Raw genomic sequence first — 14413 nt, forward strand, 5'->3', positions numbered from 1 at the left:
CCCAGGGTGGACAGGTGGACAAACCACAGGCAGGGGTGGTGTCAACTCAGAACGCCATTACTGCTTGTATTTTGCTTAATGGTCATGATCTCCATTAAGCATCTTATATTGCGTCCCTAGTCTGAGGGGAGGGAATCTGTTTGTGGGCTGGGCAGCAATGATGACCTCACTGGGAAATGAGTCTGCCTGCTGGGTCTGCAGTGAGATGTCCGTGTCGTCCTCCTCTGGACTGCCATGAAAAATTGACCCGATAAGCGCTCAATTCCAAAACTTGCCCACATCTTGGTGAGCTGCTATCTTCAGCATTACTCAGTGTCTCAGTGTTGAGCCCCTTTAGCTGCTGTTGTCCGTGCTGCGTGTGTGGCATTTGGTTGCCACGCGCCTCTGCACACCCTGACCCCAGGGATATCCCAGGAGGGGCAGACCAAGGTTGTGAGGGTCGCACACACGTCGGGGTGGCGTGTAGCGTCAGGCCACTCAAGATGGCTGTGCTCTTGCTCTCCGTCCATCCCCTGCTCAGCCAGTCCCTGCCTCACCTGTACCCTGTTCACATGACTAACCCATCCTGTTAATCATAGGGTTTAATCAGTAACTACCTAGTGCTTGCCCCTGCCCCAGCCTTTGGTTTCCTTGGTAACCAATGAGCCATCCTGACGTCACCTCCCCCATGTAAACGGTAGCCTCCCCCTCCCTTGGAGGAGTGGAAACTGCTTCTGCGGTCCTGCCTGCCGTCTGCCCAGCAGGGTGGGGTGTCGCTCCAGGACTTTGCTTCAAGCGTGTAAGATTTAACTGTCCAATAAACTGGTATCTGGGTCTGGGCTCTTCAGTCTCGAGGGCCGGCAACTACAAGATCTGCAGGCGAGCAGTGCAGCCTGACAGTCCTGTCTCCCCCATGCGCCCCTTTTGCAAACGCTGGGTGATTCCAGATGAGTGCTTTGGCCTGGCCGCTCCAGGCGCCCCCGCCAAGCCTCAGTTCTGTGCCTCTATCCTTCCAAGGCCCCCCCCCCCCCGACATTCCCTCACCTCTTCTCTCTTCAAGGCTGTTAGGGGGAAGTGTCCCTTCTCTCCTGCCCCCAACTCGCCTTTCATCAGAATCCTCTGAGGTGGAGAGGGAAGGAGGGAGACTAGACCAAGGAGGGCCCCACCCATGCATCCTGAACAAATTAGCAATAGGTCCCTCCTCTGCACACGTGCAGCCCCTTTCCAGGACCCACTCATCCCTGGAGCCGGGAGCCCTGGTGCAGTGCACCACCTATGCAGCCGTCCATGCCGGTCCTGATAAAGTGTGCGGACCCTGGAGTCGGAGCCCCCACAGGCAGGGCAGCCACCGGCCGGCCGTGGACAAGGGATACAACAGGTATCTGGGAGACCAAGGTGGGGGAGAACCCAGCTGTGCCCAGTGCGGCAGCTCCAGGGAACCGCCCCATCCTGCCTTCACTTCCTCAGTGCGTGTGGGGAGGGGCGGGCGGCACAAACCGCTGAGGAAATGAAGAGTCAGCAGCTTCGGCAGGAAGGGGTGGGGGCTGCAGTGGGGAGAGGAGGGGAAGGAAGGAAGGAAAGGGGGAGTCCTCCTGGCCAGGAAAGTTGCCAGAGAGGCCTCCCTCTGCGCCCCCTGGGTAGCCCGTGGTGGGGCGGGAGACCCCAAGGCGGGCACCTCCCCCACCCCCTGCCCCCGAGGGAGGGAACTGGCCATTTGACTCTCTCAACAGCCCTGGGATGAGGCCCAGCGAGGACACTGAGGCACAGAGCAGTGAAATGACGCACCAAGGTCACTTAGCAAACAGGCGGAGAGCACCAGGGCCTGGGTCCCTCCTGCTCACGGCATCCCCAGGCTCTGGCGGTGGAAGCGGCTGTTGCTGGGTTGTGCCATCAAGGCGAGGTTTCCTTCCACTTACAAGATGGTGTGTGATGGGCCTTGAGCAAGGCAGTGTGCAGCGCCCGGCACCTGGGAGGCGCTTGTCCGCCCCCAACTCAGTCCCAGGAGAGAGAGAGAGGAAAGATCCCCCACCCCCATCCCGGAGGCAGGCCCTGGGCGGGACCCTGCGACCCTGTGTGTGTGTGTGTGTGTATCATTGACCCCCCTTCTGAGTGTCCGCAGGGGGCTCCAGGAACGAACAGCAGCGTCTGTCCTTGGGCTACAGAGCATCAGCCTCCCGGTGCCGGGGAAGCCCTCATGCAGCCTCGTTTTCTCCAAATCCCAGCTGCCTCCGGGCCCAGGCAGGCCGGGGCATCAGCAGTGCGCGGGAGCTGGAATCTGACCCCTGGCGTCGCGCCTGGTCTCCATGGCAGCGGCGGATTTATTACCCGGGCCTCCGCCCAGCTTGGCGGACTTTCGACTTGAAGCCGGGAGGAAAGGGAACGAGAGGGCAGTTCTGGGAGCGGTGAGCCGGCGGGTGGCAGCCGGAGGCCTCGAGATGGTGCGTGAGGGTCTGTGTGCCCTGGCCGGGCTGCCCGGGGCTTAGGAGGTGGAGGGGAAGCGGGGTGGGATGGGGTGGGGCTTTCGTGGGGTCCCTCCCTAACTGCCTTCTTCTCTCTGCTGCAGGCCAAGTTTTTTTCCCAGGACCAAATTAATGGTAGGTTGGGTTTCCACTTTCATTAGCAACTCGCAGCAAAATGTGAGGCTCATTAGGCAATTTGCTCTGATCACTTTTTGTTGCCAGGAAAGGAGGAGGCTGGTGGGGGAGCTGGGCCCACCCACGGGCAAGGGGGGGTCGGGGCCGCAGGGGAGGCGGCTGCCTGGGGCAGGTGGCGGCAGGACTTAGAGGTAAGACGGGTCACTAGGACACTTCTCAATGTGACTTAGAAAAAGGGAGTGTTAGGAGCGAGCCTCACTAGGTTTTCCTCCAGAACCTGTTAGCTGGAAGGGGAGACGGGATGGACAGAGAGACGCTGCCAGCTGCCAGTGAGGGGCCCAGCCAGAGAAGGGGGCTTTGTAGCCCGCTGAGAAAGAGCAAAGGGCCCAGGTCTTCGCTCGTGGGCAGGAGGCTTTCACTCTCTGGGCCTCAGGCCCCCCATCTGTCAAGCGGAGGGGTCAGCTCCAGTGGTCTCTGAGTTCCCCTCTGCCCTGACACCAAGCCTAGTTTTGGTGTTTGGAGCACTTTCTTCCCCGAGTGCCCTGACCTGCCGGCCCCCAGCAGGCTTCAGTTTCCCACGGAGCATGGCTGTTTCCACAAAGGCCAAGCAGAAAGAATTGGGTTACACAGAACTCATGGCCCAGGCCTGGCAGATGAGGCTCGGCCTAATTCAGGTAGGGTCCTGCAGGCCCTGGAGGTGAACGGAGGGTTACCTGGGCAGGGATTCCAGAGTTCTGGGTACCAGAAGCTTGGTGCAGAAGGGATTGTAGGTGGGTGGGTAGGTTGTAGACTCCATGATACCCTCACTCCCAAAAGGGGTTCCAGAGCAGGGACTTTGCAAATGCAAGGCTCAGGGCACGGGCCTCTCTTGCCCAGCTCTCAAGGCAAGACTTGATGGGTCTCGGGACTGGAGTCCCGCTGTCAGCCTTAGCATCCCCCCACCAACACCTGGTTCTGAGGCGCACTGACCCTCCCTCTGGGGCCTCGGAATCGTCTAGAAGGGAAGAAGGTAAGCTTCCTCTTGTATCCCAGTGTCTGACACAAAGTGGCCACAAATGTTGAATGAATGAGTGAAAAGACTGGACGGGGTGGCCTGATGGAATGGGAAGACCAGGGACCACCTTGGAGGCAGTGGCCTTGGGTCCAGTCACTTCTAAGCCTCAGTTTTCTCATCTGTGAAGTGGGATAATGACACTACCTCACCAGGCTGCTGTGAGGGAGAGACAGAGGGTAATGCGAGTCATGTACCTGACACTAGGCCTGGTGCAGCCCGGGAGGCACCCAGATGTTCTCTGGGGCCATCTAGCTCCAGCCAGGTAGTGCAGTTTAAGATATTTTCTGACCTGGTTGTTAACATCAGCCATTATTAAATAACGGAAGATCATAGAACCCCTCCATCTCTACCAAAAAAAAAAAAAAAAAAAAAATTAAGATAGCTGTACTGCAATCAATAGTGCTGAAGGTGTGAGAGAGATTTCAGTTTAATGAATGTAATTTGCACAAGGGTGAGCGATAGTTTAATAGAAGATCACTCATCAGACTTAATGACAATACAGTCATTGGGAAAAGTTGCATTCACTGGCATGCAGCCTCACTTGTCGTGGGTAAATCGAAACTAGGTTGGCAGTGGCTGTAAAAGCTGGCAAAACTCACTTGTTTTTTTGTTTTTTATTGAGTTATAGTCAGTTTACAATGTATCAATTTCTGGTGTACAGCACAATTTTTCAGTCATACATGAATATATTCATTTTCATATTTTTCACCGTGAGCTACTACGAGATCTTGAATTTATTTCCCTGTACTATACAGTATAAACTTGTTTATCCTATATATACCTGCAAAACTCACTTGTGATAATCAGTTGGCTAGATGGAATTTACAATCAAGAGTATTGCATATTTTATTTGTAAATTGTGCGCTACACATCCTTAAGGTTATAAAATTTATAGCAAACTCTATACATACGTCATCAGAACCGGTTGTTACCTTCGCCAACACGCAACTGGTGTGTTATCCTAGGCCCTGGGGAAATTCTTTCTGGCCTCAGGGCATTTGTATTTTCAAAGGGAAAAAACCTGAAGGAGATTTTTTAATCCAATTTCTTTAACCCGATTCATTCTTTCATTCAGCAACTGTGAGCCTTTTCTTGGTGGCAGCCTAGTTCCAGGCATTCAAAATACAGCAATCGAGGGGGAAGGGTATAGCTCAGCACCCAGGAGGTCCCGGGTTCAATCCCTGGTACCACCTCCAAGCGGAAATCAATGAAGAATCGAGATGGAGGGGTATGTCTCAGTCGTACAGTTCATGCTTGGTATGCAGGAAGTCCGGGGTTCAATCCCCAGTGCCTCCATTAAGGGGAAGAAGTGGGAAAAAAATACACAGCAGTGACCACAGCAGCCCAATAGAAGGCAGGCGGTGGTCGTCGGGGAGCTGGGGAGGGGGCAGAAGAGCCCCGTTGTTTCCAGCACGGGACTCCCAGTTCAGATCTGGCCTCCCAGGTCATTAAAGGCAGGAAGACAGAACACACTTTATGTACATTTCATGTAACTGTTAGGAGATGGGCCCCTGTCTGACCTGGCCCTGCTGATACCAGGGGCCGCGGGTCTCCATGGTGCAGGGCAGGTGGCGGGGGCAGTTTGCCCATCTGTAGAGCCTGGCCCATTCCAGGCCCCAAGAATGTGACGACCGCCTTCAGGCCCCGGCCAGATGGGGACAACTCTGATAGCAGGACGTCTCAGGAAGGCAGCGAGCCTTCTATCTGCAGCCCCTTGTGCAGAGGCAAACTCAGACCGAAGACAAGGTGGGGTGGCCAAGAGAGGGCCCGAAGAGGGGCACGGTGGCGGGGGAGACCTGGGTCGGAGCCCTGCCTACAGGGCCGTCCCCTCTGTCCCTAACCCCTCTGTCACTGGGCCCTCTGGGAGGGAATTAAGGTTTTGCGGGAACCAGAGGTGGGGTTAGGTCAGGCTCTGGCCCTGCGTGGCCTGGGCCACTCCAGCCCCTGCCCCCGGGTCCTGTGGTGGTCTGCCCCTCCAGCAGCCCAGGCTCTGGAAAGTTCTGAGAGGGTGGGAAGTTCCCTTTCAACCTCTCCATAGGAACGAAAGCAGCTAATTGTCCCTAAACCCCCACTGGCTGGCCTGTCTTTTATTAGCAACCTCCCTGAAATCCTGGGTTAGCAGAAGAGGCCTTAATTAGGGAACATGAAAGGGCCCCAGGCCTGGGCCAGGGGGGCGGGGGAGGGGGGGCTCCCTTCTGCTGGCTCGCCTGCTCTGCTGCCCCCCTGGTGGCTGCTGCCTGGCAGTGGGGATCCCAGGGGATCCCAGGCCTTGCTGCTCTGAGCTTCCTGGCCCCATCTGCAGGATGGGAACCACCAAGGTCCCAGATCACAGGGTCGCGGTGACGGCCTGGGGGTAAAGTGTTCCTCAGCATGAGCTGCTGCTGTTGCTTTTGTCGTTATCAGCTAAGGAGCCACTTAAGGTCCAGGCTTCTAAGGAACTAGCTGGGTGGCCTGAGACATGGGAAGGAGCAAGGTGCTGAGAAGGCCACCCCAGGGCCCTGCGTTTTCCCAGGTGGCGCCACCCCATGGGACTCTGGGATTGGAGCTTTTGACCAGTTCTGGCGAGAACCCCACTCTCACTCTCTAGTCAGAACCTCTGTGAGGGGCTGGCCTCACTGAGCCTCCAGGGCTGGGGGCTGTGGATCTGGAGATCTTCCCTCGGGCAGCCGCCTCACCTCCTGCAGGGGAGAGCAGCAAGCAGGATCTCGCCACAGCCTGGGGGGGGGGGGGCTTCCCAGCAGTGAGTGCCTCTTGAGGAACAGGACCAGGGTCTGTGTCAGGGGGCGGCTGGAGAGCGCAGCCTGGAGGCCAGAGGCTGGAGCAGGGGACTCAGAAGCACCCACCGTTGTGATAACTGTCACCACGTGGGAGTGCCTGCCTCTGCCAGGCCTTCCCAGAGGGGATTGCTGGCCCTCCCAGTAACCCAGAGGCATTATTGTCCCTGGTTCCCCACGTCAGCTGTCTTGGCCAAGGTCCCCTGGGAGTCTGGGTGGCCCTGCTGTGGGCCCCCGGTCTCCCTGTGCTGGCCCTGGAGAGTGAGAGAGCTTGTCTATGGTTTTAGGCAGCTGTGAGAGGGAAGGAGGCAGAAGGGAAGTCAGGAGAGGGAGGAGTTAAGGTTTGACAGATAAAATACAGGACTCGGCTCAATGTGAATTTCAGATAGACGACCAATACCTTTATACTTACATCCCCTGCAAAATTTGGGACTTAGACTAAGCATGTTTTCATTTGTTTACCTGAAATTCAGTTTACCTTAGCAGCCCCTGTATTTTCCCTGCCTGCATCTGGCCACTCTGGGAAGCCGGGGGTGGGGTGAGGGGAGTGGAGGGAGAGGGGAGAGAGGGCGTGGGGGGGTGGTGGATGGTGGAGGAGAGCTCCTGACCCTCCCTGCTGGGCTCCGGCAGAGTACAAGGAATGCTTCTCCCTGTACGACAAGCAGCAGCGGGGGAAGATAAAAGCCACTGACCTCCTGATGGTGATGAGGTGCCTGGGGGCCAGCCCGACGCCCGGGGAGGTGCAGAGGCACCTGCAGACACACGGGATAGGTGAGTGAGCCGGGAGGGAGGAGTCTGGGCTGGGGGGTGGGCCCTGAGTCCTGCGGCTGTGGTCCTGGGGAGGGGCCCGGCGGGTGGGGGTGTGAACAGCTCAGAAGTTTGAGGGGCAGGTGGTGGCTGTGGACCACGTGGGCTTCCTTGAGTCCTCACAGCAACTGGTGACACCCCACCTCTCTGAGGATGGAGGGCTCTAAGCATTCCAACGAGGTGATCACAGACCTGTGGTCCAGACAGTGCTGACGGTGACCACAGTGTCGTTCTGATAGAACAGTGTCTCGTTGCTGAGTATCTGTCGTGTGCTTAGCTCAACAACCCGATGAAGGAGGCTGTATCCTAGCCTGTCTCACAGATAAAGATCAAAGTCCAGGGCCCAGGAGGCAACCTGGCTGAGTGTTGAAGCCAGTGGTGGAATCAGGCTTGGAACCCAATTCTTCGCATTTCCAACACCAACCTCCTAAAAACTGGGCAAAACTAGGAGGAAAAAAACGGAGGAAGACCCACCCAAGATGTTAGCAAGCGGCTCTGGTAATGGAGTTATGGGTGATTTTCATTCCCTTTATTTATTGTTTCCTGTATTTTTGACAGTGGGAACATACAGGACTTCTACAACCAGAAACAAGTTTTATTTTGTATAAAGAAAAAGAGGGAGGGGTGGCAGAGGCCGGGACGGCTGTTGGCATCGGTAGCTGGACACTCAGGGAGGAAAGAGGAAGGGGTGGCTTGGAAAGAACACTTGCTCAGGAGCCCGCCTGGGCCTCGGTCTCCTCATCTCTCACATGGGGAACCACCCCCTGCTGGGGTCGTCCTGAGGTCGCACTGAGGGCTCCGGCTGCAGCGCCCGGAGCCCGTCCTGGGGCAGGCCAGGCTGCGCCACCTCGAGCCCGGTGCTAAGGGTCCCTGTTTCCACTTCCGACGGGGTGGTGGTTTCCTTTGGTTTTTGTCTCCTCCAAACAGGAAGTGGTGGTCGGGGCAGTTCCAGTTTCCTGCCACTGCAGCCCAGCTAGAGCCAGGGCTGGGGTCCCCAGGCCCGCTTGGAAGAGGGGCGTGGGCAGGCTGCAGTGAGGGGAAAGGCAGGTGCGCAGCCCAGGTGGGACAGAGGCTGAGGCCACAGGTGCGGGTCACCTGTCCATCTTTGTGGATGTGCCGCGGTGGCTGTCGAGAAGGGGTGGACACGATGGTGCACTTCCTTCCAGTGCAGGCAGGAGAGGAGCATCCAGAAGGGAGCAGAGGAGATGGTGCTTCATCCTGGTCCTGCCGCTGCTTTGAGGTGACTCCACGCTATAAGCTTCTGTCTCCTTAGTGAGCAAAATGAGAACCGTAGTCACCAAGCATTGTTGGGAGGATTCAGTGAGGCACATCCATGGTGGGAGCTTAGCAGGGCAGACTGCATCCGCTTCCCCATGACCACTACCACCATCACGGCTCTTTCTGAGTTAGGTCGCCCCCGAGCTGGCCACGCAGGCTGGGGCCGGAGACCAGCTGGCTTCCCCACGAGGATGCTTTCCTCCCTGCTTACTCCGCTACTTTGGGGGTTTCCTAGACAGAAATGGAGAGCTGGATTTCTCTACTTTCCTGACCATGATGCACATGCAAATAAAACAAGAGGACCCAAAGAAGGAGATTCTTTTGGCCATGTTGATGGCGGACAAGGAGAAGAAAGGCTACATCATGGCGTCTGAGCTGCGGTCAAAACTCACGAAACTAGGAGAGAAGCTGACCCACAAGGAAGGTAATGGCCTCATTCGTTCCCTCTCTCCCAGCAGTGGGAAAGGATTAGGGAGTTAGGGGAAGGGCACCAAAACCCAATCCTTGCCACCCGTGGTGCGTAGGCGCTGCATTTGATGGATGCCCAGAAGGTTGTGACTAGGTGTTGAGTTTGAACTCTGGAGTAGAGCCTGGGGCAGAACGCGGGGGCCTGGGGGGTGACAGGGGAGAGGTTGGCCCAGGGTGTAGGGAAGGCCCCGGGGAACTGGCTAGGATTAACTTGGGCATCACCCCATGTTGAGCTTTCACTGTGGCCCTTCATTTGGTGCCCCCCGCCTTCTGATGAAAGAAACAGGTGCCATGAGTGGCTGGTGAGTAGCAGGGCTGGGAGCCAAATGCAGGTCTGTGACATTCGTACCCCTGCCCCCCTCAGGCTCTCTCAATCAACACAGCTGTTGCCTGAAGCTGCTACTGTTGCCAAGAATTTCTAAATTGAGATGCTACTATTCCCTTGTCACGATTCAGCCAGCACTGAGAAGGGGGTGTGTGTGCGGTGGCCTTTGCCTCACGCCGTCCATGCTTTCCTGCCCCAGAGCAGGACCAGGGGCCTGGGGCTTCTGGGAAAGCCCGATGTACGTGATAAGGGTGACCTTGCTGCTGGGGCCTTTGCCGGCGTCCCCCAGCCTGCCTGCCTGCCTGCCTGGCGGGGCCCGGGGCCCGGCCACGGCAGCCATCCCGGGTTGCTGCCAGCATCCACAGCCACCAACCCCAGAAGCTGAGATTCTAGTTAGGCCACTGGCTTCGCCTGTGATTGGGGCAGGAGGGGCCGGGCTTGGACACACTGGATGGAGGAAAAAGGCTTCAATAATGATGGGCCTTTATTTAGCTTTTGGTTAAATCACAACAAACCAACGGAGGATTTGTAAGGGTGCAGTTTGAATGAGACTTGAATCCTGGCTCCCCTTCCTTCTGGGGGACCTCAGATGGGTTTCTAAACCTCTCTCACCCTCCTCAGTTTCCTTGTTGGGAAACGAGGTTACAATAGACAACCCCTCAGGTCCTTTCTTCCAAGAACTAACATTCTATAAAGCAGTCTGCTGAGATTTTATCTGCAGTCACAAAGGCACAGCGCAAAGCATGTAAAAATAGTGCTACCGAAGGCAGATGGCGCGTCCCTCGCTTTTTCAGGCTGGCAGCTCTCATGATCTTGCCTTTCATTGCAGCTGCTTTACTGTGCACAGGGAACCGCGGCTCTCCTTCCCTCCCAGGCTCTGAGGACACTGCTTGGCCTTTTAGGTACCGGGTAGGGTGTTAGCAGAGAGGGCCAGCAGGGGCCTTAATTCTTAGGGTTTAATGATCTGTCTGCAGCGCTACTGCAGCCCCCAAATTAGAACACGCCTCTCATTTGTTGATGGAGTAGGAGAAACATTTCAAGGAAACTGGCGACGTGTTCCAGCCAAGCAGGGCGACCGATGTCCCTGCCTCTTGCTGTGGAAGACAGGAAAGGTGATACTAGAAGAAAAACTCCCTTACCCTGGGTGGCTGAAGGAAAAGCTTGTTTTATTACAGAAGCATCCTGGGAGCAGCTGGAGACGGCTGCAGGGAGGCCTCCCGCCCGAGGCCTGGGCCAGGCCGACTCCGGGACCCCAGTTCCTCACGGGCTTGCAGGGAGCCGCCGAGTTCCCCAGGAAGCAGCGTCGGACTGTAGCTGCCCCTCTTCTGGGCAGCTGGGGGCCACGTGTTTGGCACCGGAGCTGGTGTTGGGCCCTGTCCCCTGGGACAGGTTTAACCAACTGGTTGACGGGTAGAAGCTTCTGCATGAAACAAGATAAATTACAGTCTCAACGTTCTAAAAATACTCACAGTACTATCAGCTTAGGCACAGAGCACAGTAATTACGTTTTGGAGCAGGACGGCGAGGCAGGAAGTCACAGGACCCTTCCTGACTGCGCAGCGTTAGGTCGGGGCCGTCGTGGGCTGGGGAAGTTGACGTGGGGCAGGGAGACAGTTTTATAAGAGGGTGAGAATGGTTCTGAGAGGCCACCGCAGAGAAGTGTAAGCTGAAATGGCTCTTGTCAAAGCCTGGGACAAGCTAGTATTTTATCCTAGGAATCCAGAACCAGAAGAAGCAAGTAAGTGTTTTTTTGTTTTTTGTTTTTTTGAGCAATGTCAGAGAACAATGGCAGTTTTGTAGGCTTTGAGCTTCAGGCACAGTTCAGTTTATTTTCTTATCCTATCCTCACCCTCCAAACACACTTTAAAAAAAAGATGATGGTGGCAGGTACCACTTGTCACCAGGTCCCCTCTTGGGGTGGGGGGTGTCGATTTGGAAGGACAGGCAGGCCAAAGTCTGGGCTCGGGGGCCCAGGATGGAGCTGCAGTGGGCATCTGGTCTGCAGGGGCTGAAGGAAGGTAAAATTCATGCCAAAGTTTTCTGGAAATATTGGCACAGGGGTCAGGTATTTTCTGAAGAAGGGGAAAATAAAAGGGAAAAAAAAAAAAAAAGGCAAAAAGTGGCCTCAGGGTCTGACTCCTTACCAGTATGCCTCCCTACCCTGGCCCCTGCCAAAAAAAACAAAAACAAACAAACAAAAAAAACTTGATTAAGTCAAAATTGAATCCGTGGTCTCCAAGAGGCAGGGGGTGGATTGTCCTGTTCTGTTCACTGGTTTACCTCCCAGTCTACGAGAACAGTCAATTGGATGCTCAGGGAAGACCTCTGGGGAGCCCCAGCCCCCAAGAACTGGATGTCCTAGAACGTAACACTGGAGCCAAACTGAAAAATTCATGTGATTTATTGCAGTGGACGATCTTTTCAGAGAAGCAGGTATCGAACCGAACGGCAAAGTGAAGTATGATGAATTTATCCACAAGATCACCATTCCTGTGCAGGACTACTGACTAAGGAGGAGGCCAGAGAGCCTCCCCTGGGCCTGAAAACTCAGACTGATGAATTTTTAACAAGGAAAGTGTTCCTGTCACGCTAAGGGGATGGCAAACACAGCAAGATGACGTCCCTGACTACACAGAGGGTGACTTAACAAGGAAAATGAATGATTTCAGTTATGGTATTCATGCGTCTTTAATAAAATATTTTTTATTGATTTTAATAACTACCATTAGTGGAGCCCTTGACAGCATGGAAAGAGCCTATGGTTTGAAGTTGGGCCAGGGTTCCAGTCCTGACTCTGCCACCTCCCAGCCGTGTGGCTTTGGGGACATCGTTTCATCTTTAAAGCCTTAGGATCCTCACTGAAGTTGGATTCCTACTTCTTACTGCATGGAGCCTGTTGAGGATGGGTCTGAGATGATCTGAACATGCCTCTGCAAACTGTAAAGTCCTGTGCAACCCTGAGTTGCCATGATAGTGCTTCTCCTAAAAAAAAAAAAAGGGCAATTTACCAAAAGACACTAATCTGCATCTGGGTGCTGGAACCATCTTCCACATTTCCAAGATAAAGCCAGTGCTAGCTGAGAAATAGCAACAGGCAGAGAGCTCAAACTATGGCAACATTTCCTGCAGCACCACAGGGCCACTTAGAAATCCTTATTCCCAAGGCACAGCGGTGGAGTTCAGGATGTTCACTTACAAGCAGGACAAGGTGAAAGCACTCAGGTTAAAACAAAGCCTCGGCTTAACCCTGGCGAGAGTGACCCACCTTTACGCCCCTCACCAGAGGAACCCAGATGTCACGAGTTCCACTCCCGAAGCCTAGCAGAGCTCGAGAAGACCCGTGATGCGTCTGTCAGAGTTTCGCGCTCTCCCCTGGCCGGTTATCAGGGAGGTTTATGGGACTAGGTAAGTGGGCCAAATTGATCGTGGCTTTAAGCCATTTCCCCAGGACTAACAGACAGTAAATAAAGGGATGGAAGAGGCCATGGCCGTGACTCAGCAAGAGGTCAGGACACAGGAGGGGTACTGGTCTGGCCGGGAGCTTTTCCAGCTCAAGTGGCTTTTAAGTTACTTATGTAGCCAGGAGGTGCCAGGCTGGTGCTGCCTGTGCGCTCATCAAATTTGTGGCCACACTGCTGGCGTCAGCACAGCCCTAAAAAGGGCTAGAGGCACACACTGGCATGTTGAGGGGGGAGCAGGGTAGAGCTCTAAGTGCAGGGATTTTCATCCTTATATGTATCAAAATTGGGCTCTCAGGGCTGTGGCTTTGTCTATGGCGCCTCAGTGGCTAAAGCAAAGGAAAACAAATTAAGAGGGAGGTGTGTCTTTTGGGTGGTTTACACAGGACACTGAGCTAAGGGCCAGGCACAAGGGAAACTGCAGGGGACAAGACAGTCTTGGTACAACTATCCCCTGATGCTCCGTGACTTTAGACCAAACAGAGGTCCTGAGAAAGGAGAGCGGCTCTCATTTCCCCAACAGTGTAGCCGCCTGTGGGAGTGGGGAGGAACCCCTCAGAGCTGCAGGGGGCAGTTTTGTGGGGAGCAGGCAGTCAGTGGACAATTAAACACCAAGTAGGTAACTCTGTCTAGCTGGGAACCCCAGGTTCACACGGTGCGGGGGGCAGATCTACGTTCTATGGGGTCTGGGGGTTCTCTGATTCAGCAGCCTGCTTTAGGAATATTACAGTAGAAACACAGGAGTCCTCGGGCTGCTCCCGGGAGCCTGGATGAGGCCAGAGCAAGTGAGGGGCCCCGGTCGGTGCTTTAACTTCATTACCTTCAGGGTAAATCCACCTGAGGGCTGGCTGGCTGTTGGCAACCCAGGGAGAACAGTTACATTTCACTTTCAGGCTTGGCTCAAGGGTCCAAGCTCCTCATTCCTTTTTTACACTCATCACGGACATCAGGAAGTTAGTCTTGCACAGCCAATCTGGAATACCAAGGATTAGACAGCAGGTATCTGTGATTTAGGTGGGATGGGACAAGGAAGTTCTGGGCTACAGTAATAAATGAGGGCGCGCTCCCCCAGAGCTTTGTCTTTGGGTGCCACTGAAGGGCACCTGTATGGTTTTAAAGCAAGTTTTATTAATCTCACTTGCCTAACAGGAATCTGAAGTGTATCTTGCCAGAAGCGCGGTGTGGGGGCCACCGGAAGCTGGGGCTCGCGTCCACCGACTCAGGGCTCCTGATGAAGGGTGTTCGTGGGGAGGACGCCCAGAGTCTGCGATGTGTTCTGATTTAAACCGCTACCCCAGGGAAGGCCTTGACCCTACCCCATGGCCCGATTTCATGCTCATTCCCTGAAATTCCAGTTAGTTTACCTAGCACCTAGTATTGTTTGCAAAAAAAAGGCCATGGTGCTCTTAATAATCAAACTGCAGATTAATTAAACAGGTTTAAAACTAAACAGACGCTGTGGCTCATTACAAAGCTAAGCCGTATTTCAGTAAGAAAGGGGAGTGATGGCTGCATGTTCATTACTTACCTCAAAGCATGTTGCAAGAGAACGAGTAACGTGTCATGCTTTGAAATCTCTGGATCAAAGGGGCTCTGGAAGCACAAAGCATTGTCACTTTTTTCTCATAAGGACTGTCCCCTTGTATACCCAGCAGTGTACTCTACAGAAGACAAAG

General features: G+C 54.8%; 1 protein-coding gene across 3 annotated transcripts; it reads left to right on the forward strand.

Annotated features, from left to right (window-relative positions):
* Nucleotides 1–1551: 1551 nt before the first annotated feature.
* Nucleotides 1552–11999, forward strand: CALML4 (calmodulin like 4). Of its 3 annotated transcripts, none has more exons than XM_032480884.1 (5): nt 1552–2417; nt 2543–2573; nt 7032–7172; nt 8722–8910; nt 11689–11999. In XM_032480884.1, exons 1-5 carry the CDS (start codon nt 2283–2285, stop codon nt 11784–11786), a joined length of 594 nt encoding a protein of 197 aa, XP_032336775.1. In that variant the 5' UTR covers nt 1552–2282; the 3' UTR covers nt 11787–11999. The 3 variants fall into 3 exon arrangements, with proteins under 3 accessions (XP_032336775.1, XP_032336776.1, XP_032336777.1); XM_032480885.1 differs by having other exon boundaries at nt 2337–2417; nt 7067–7172; nt 11689–11824; XM_032480886.1 differs by lacking the exons at nt 1552–2417; nt 2543–2573 and adding an exon at nt 8375–8448 and having other exon boundaries at nt 7045–7172; nt 11689–11824.
* Nucleotides 12000–14413: the final 2414 nt, after the last annotated feature.

This window comes from Camelus ferus, chromosome 6 (assembly GCF_009834535.1).
Source record: "Camelus ferus isolate YT-003-E chromosome 6, BCGSAC_Cfer_1.0, whole genome shotgun sequence".
Lineage (NCBI taxonomy): Eukaryota > Metazoa > Chordata > Mammalia > Artiodactyla > Camelidae > Camelus > Camelus ferus.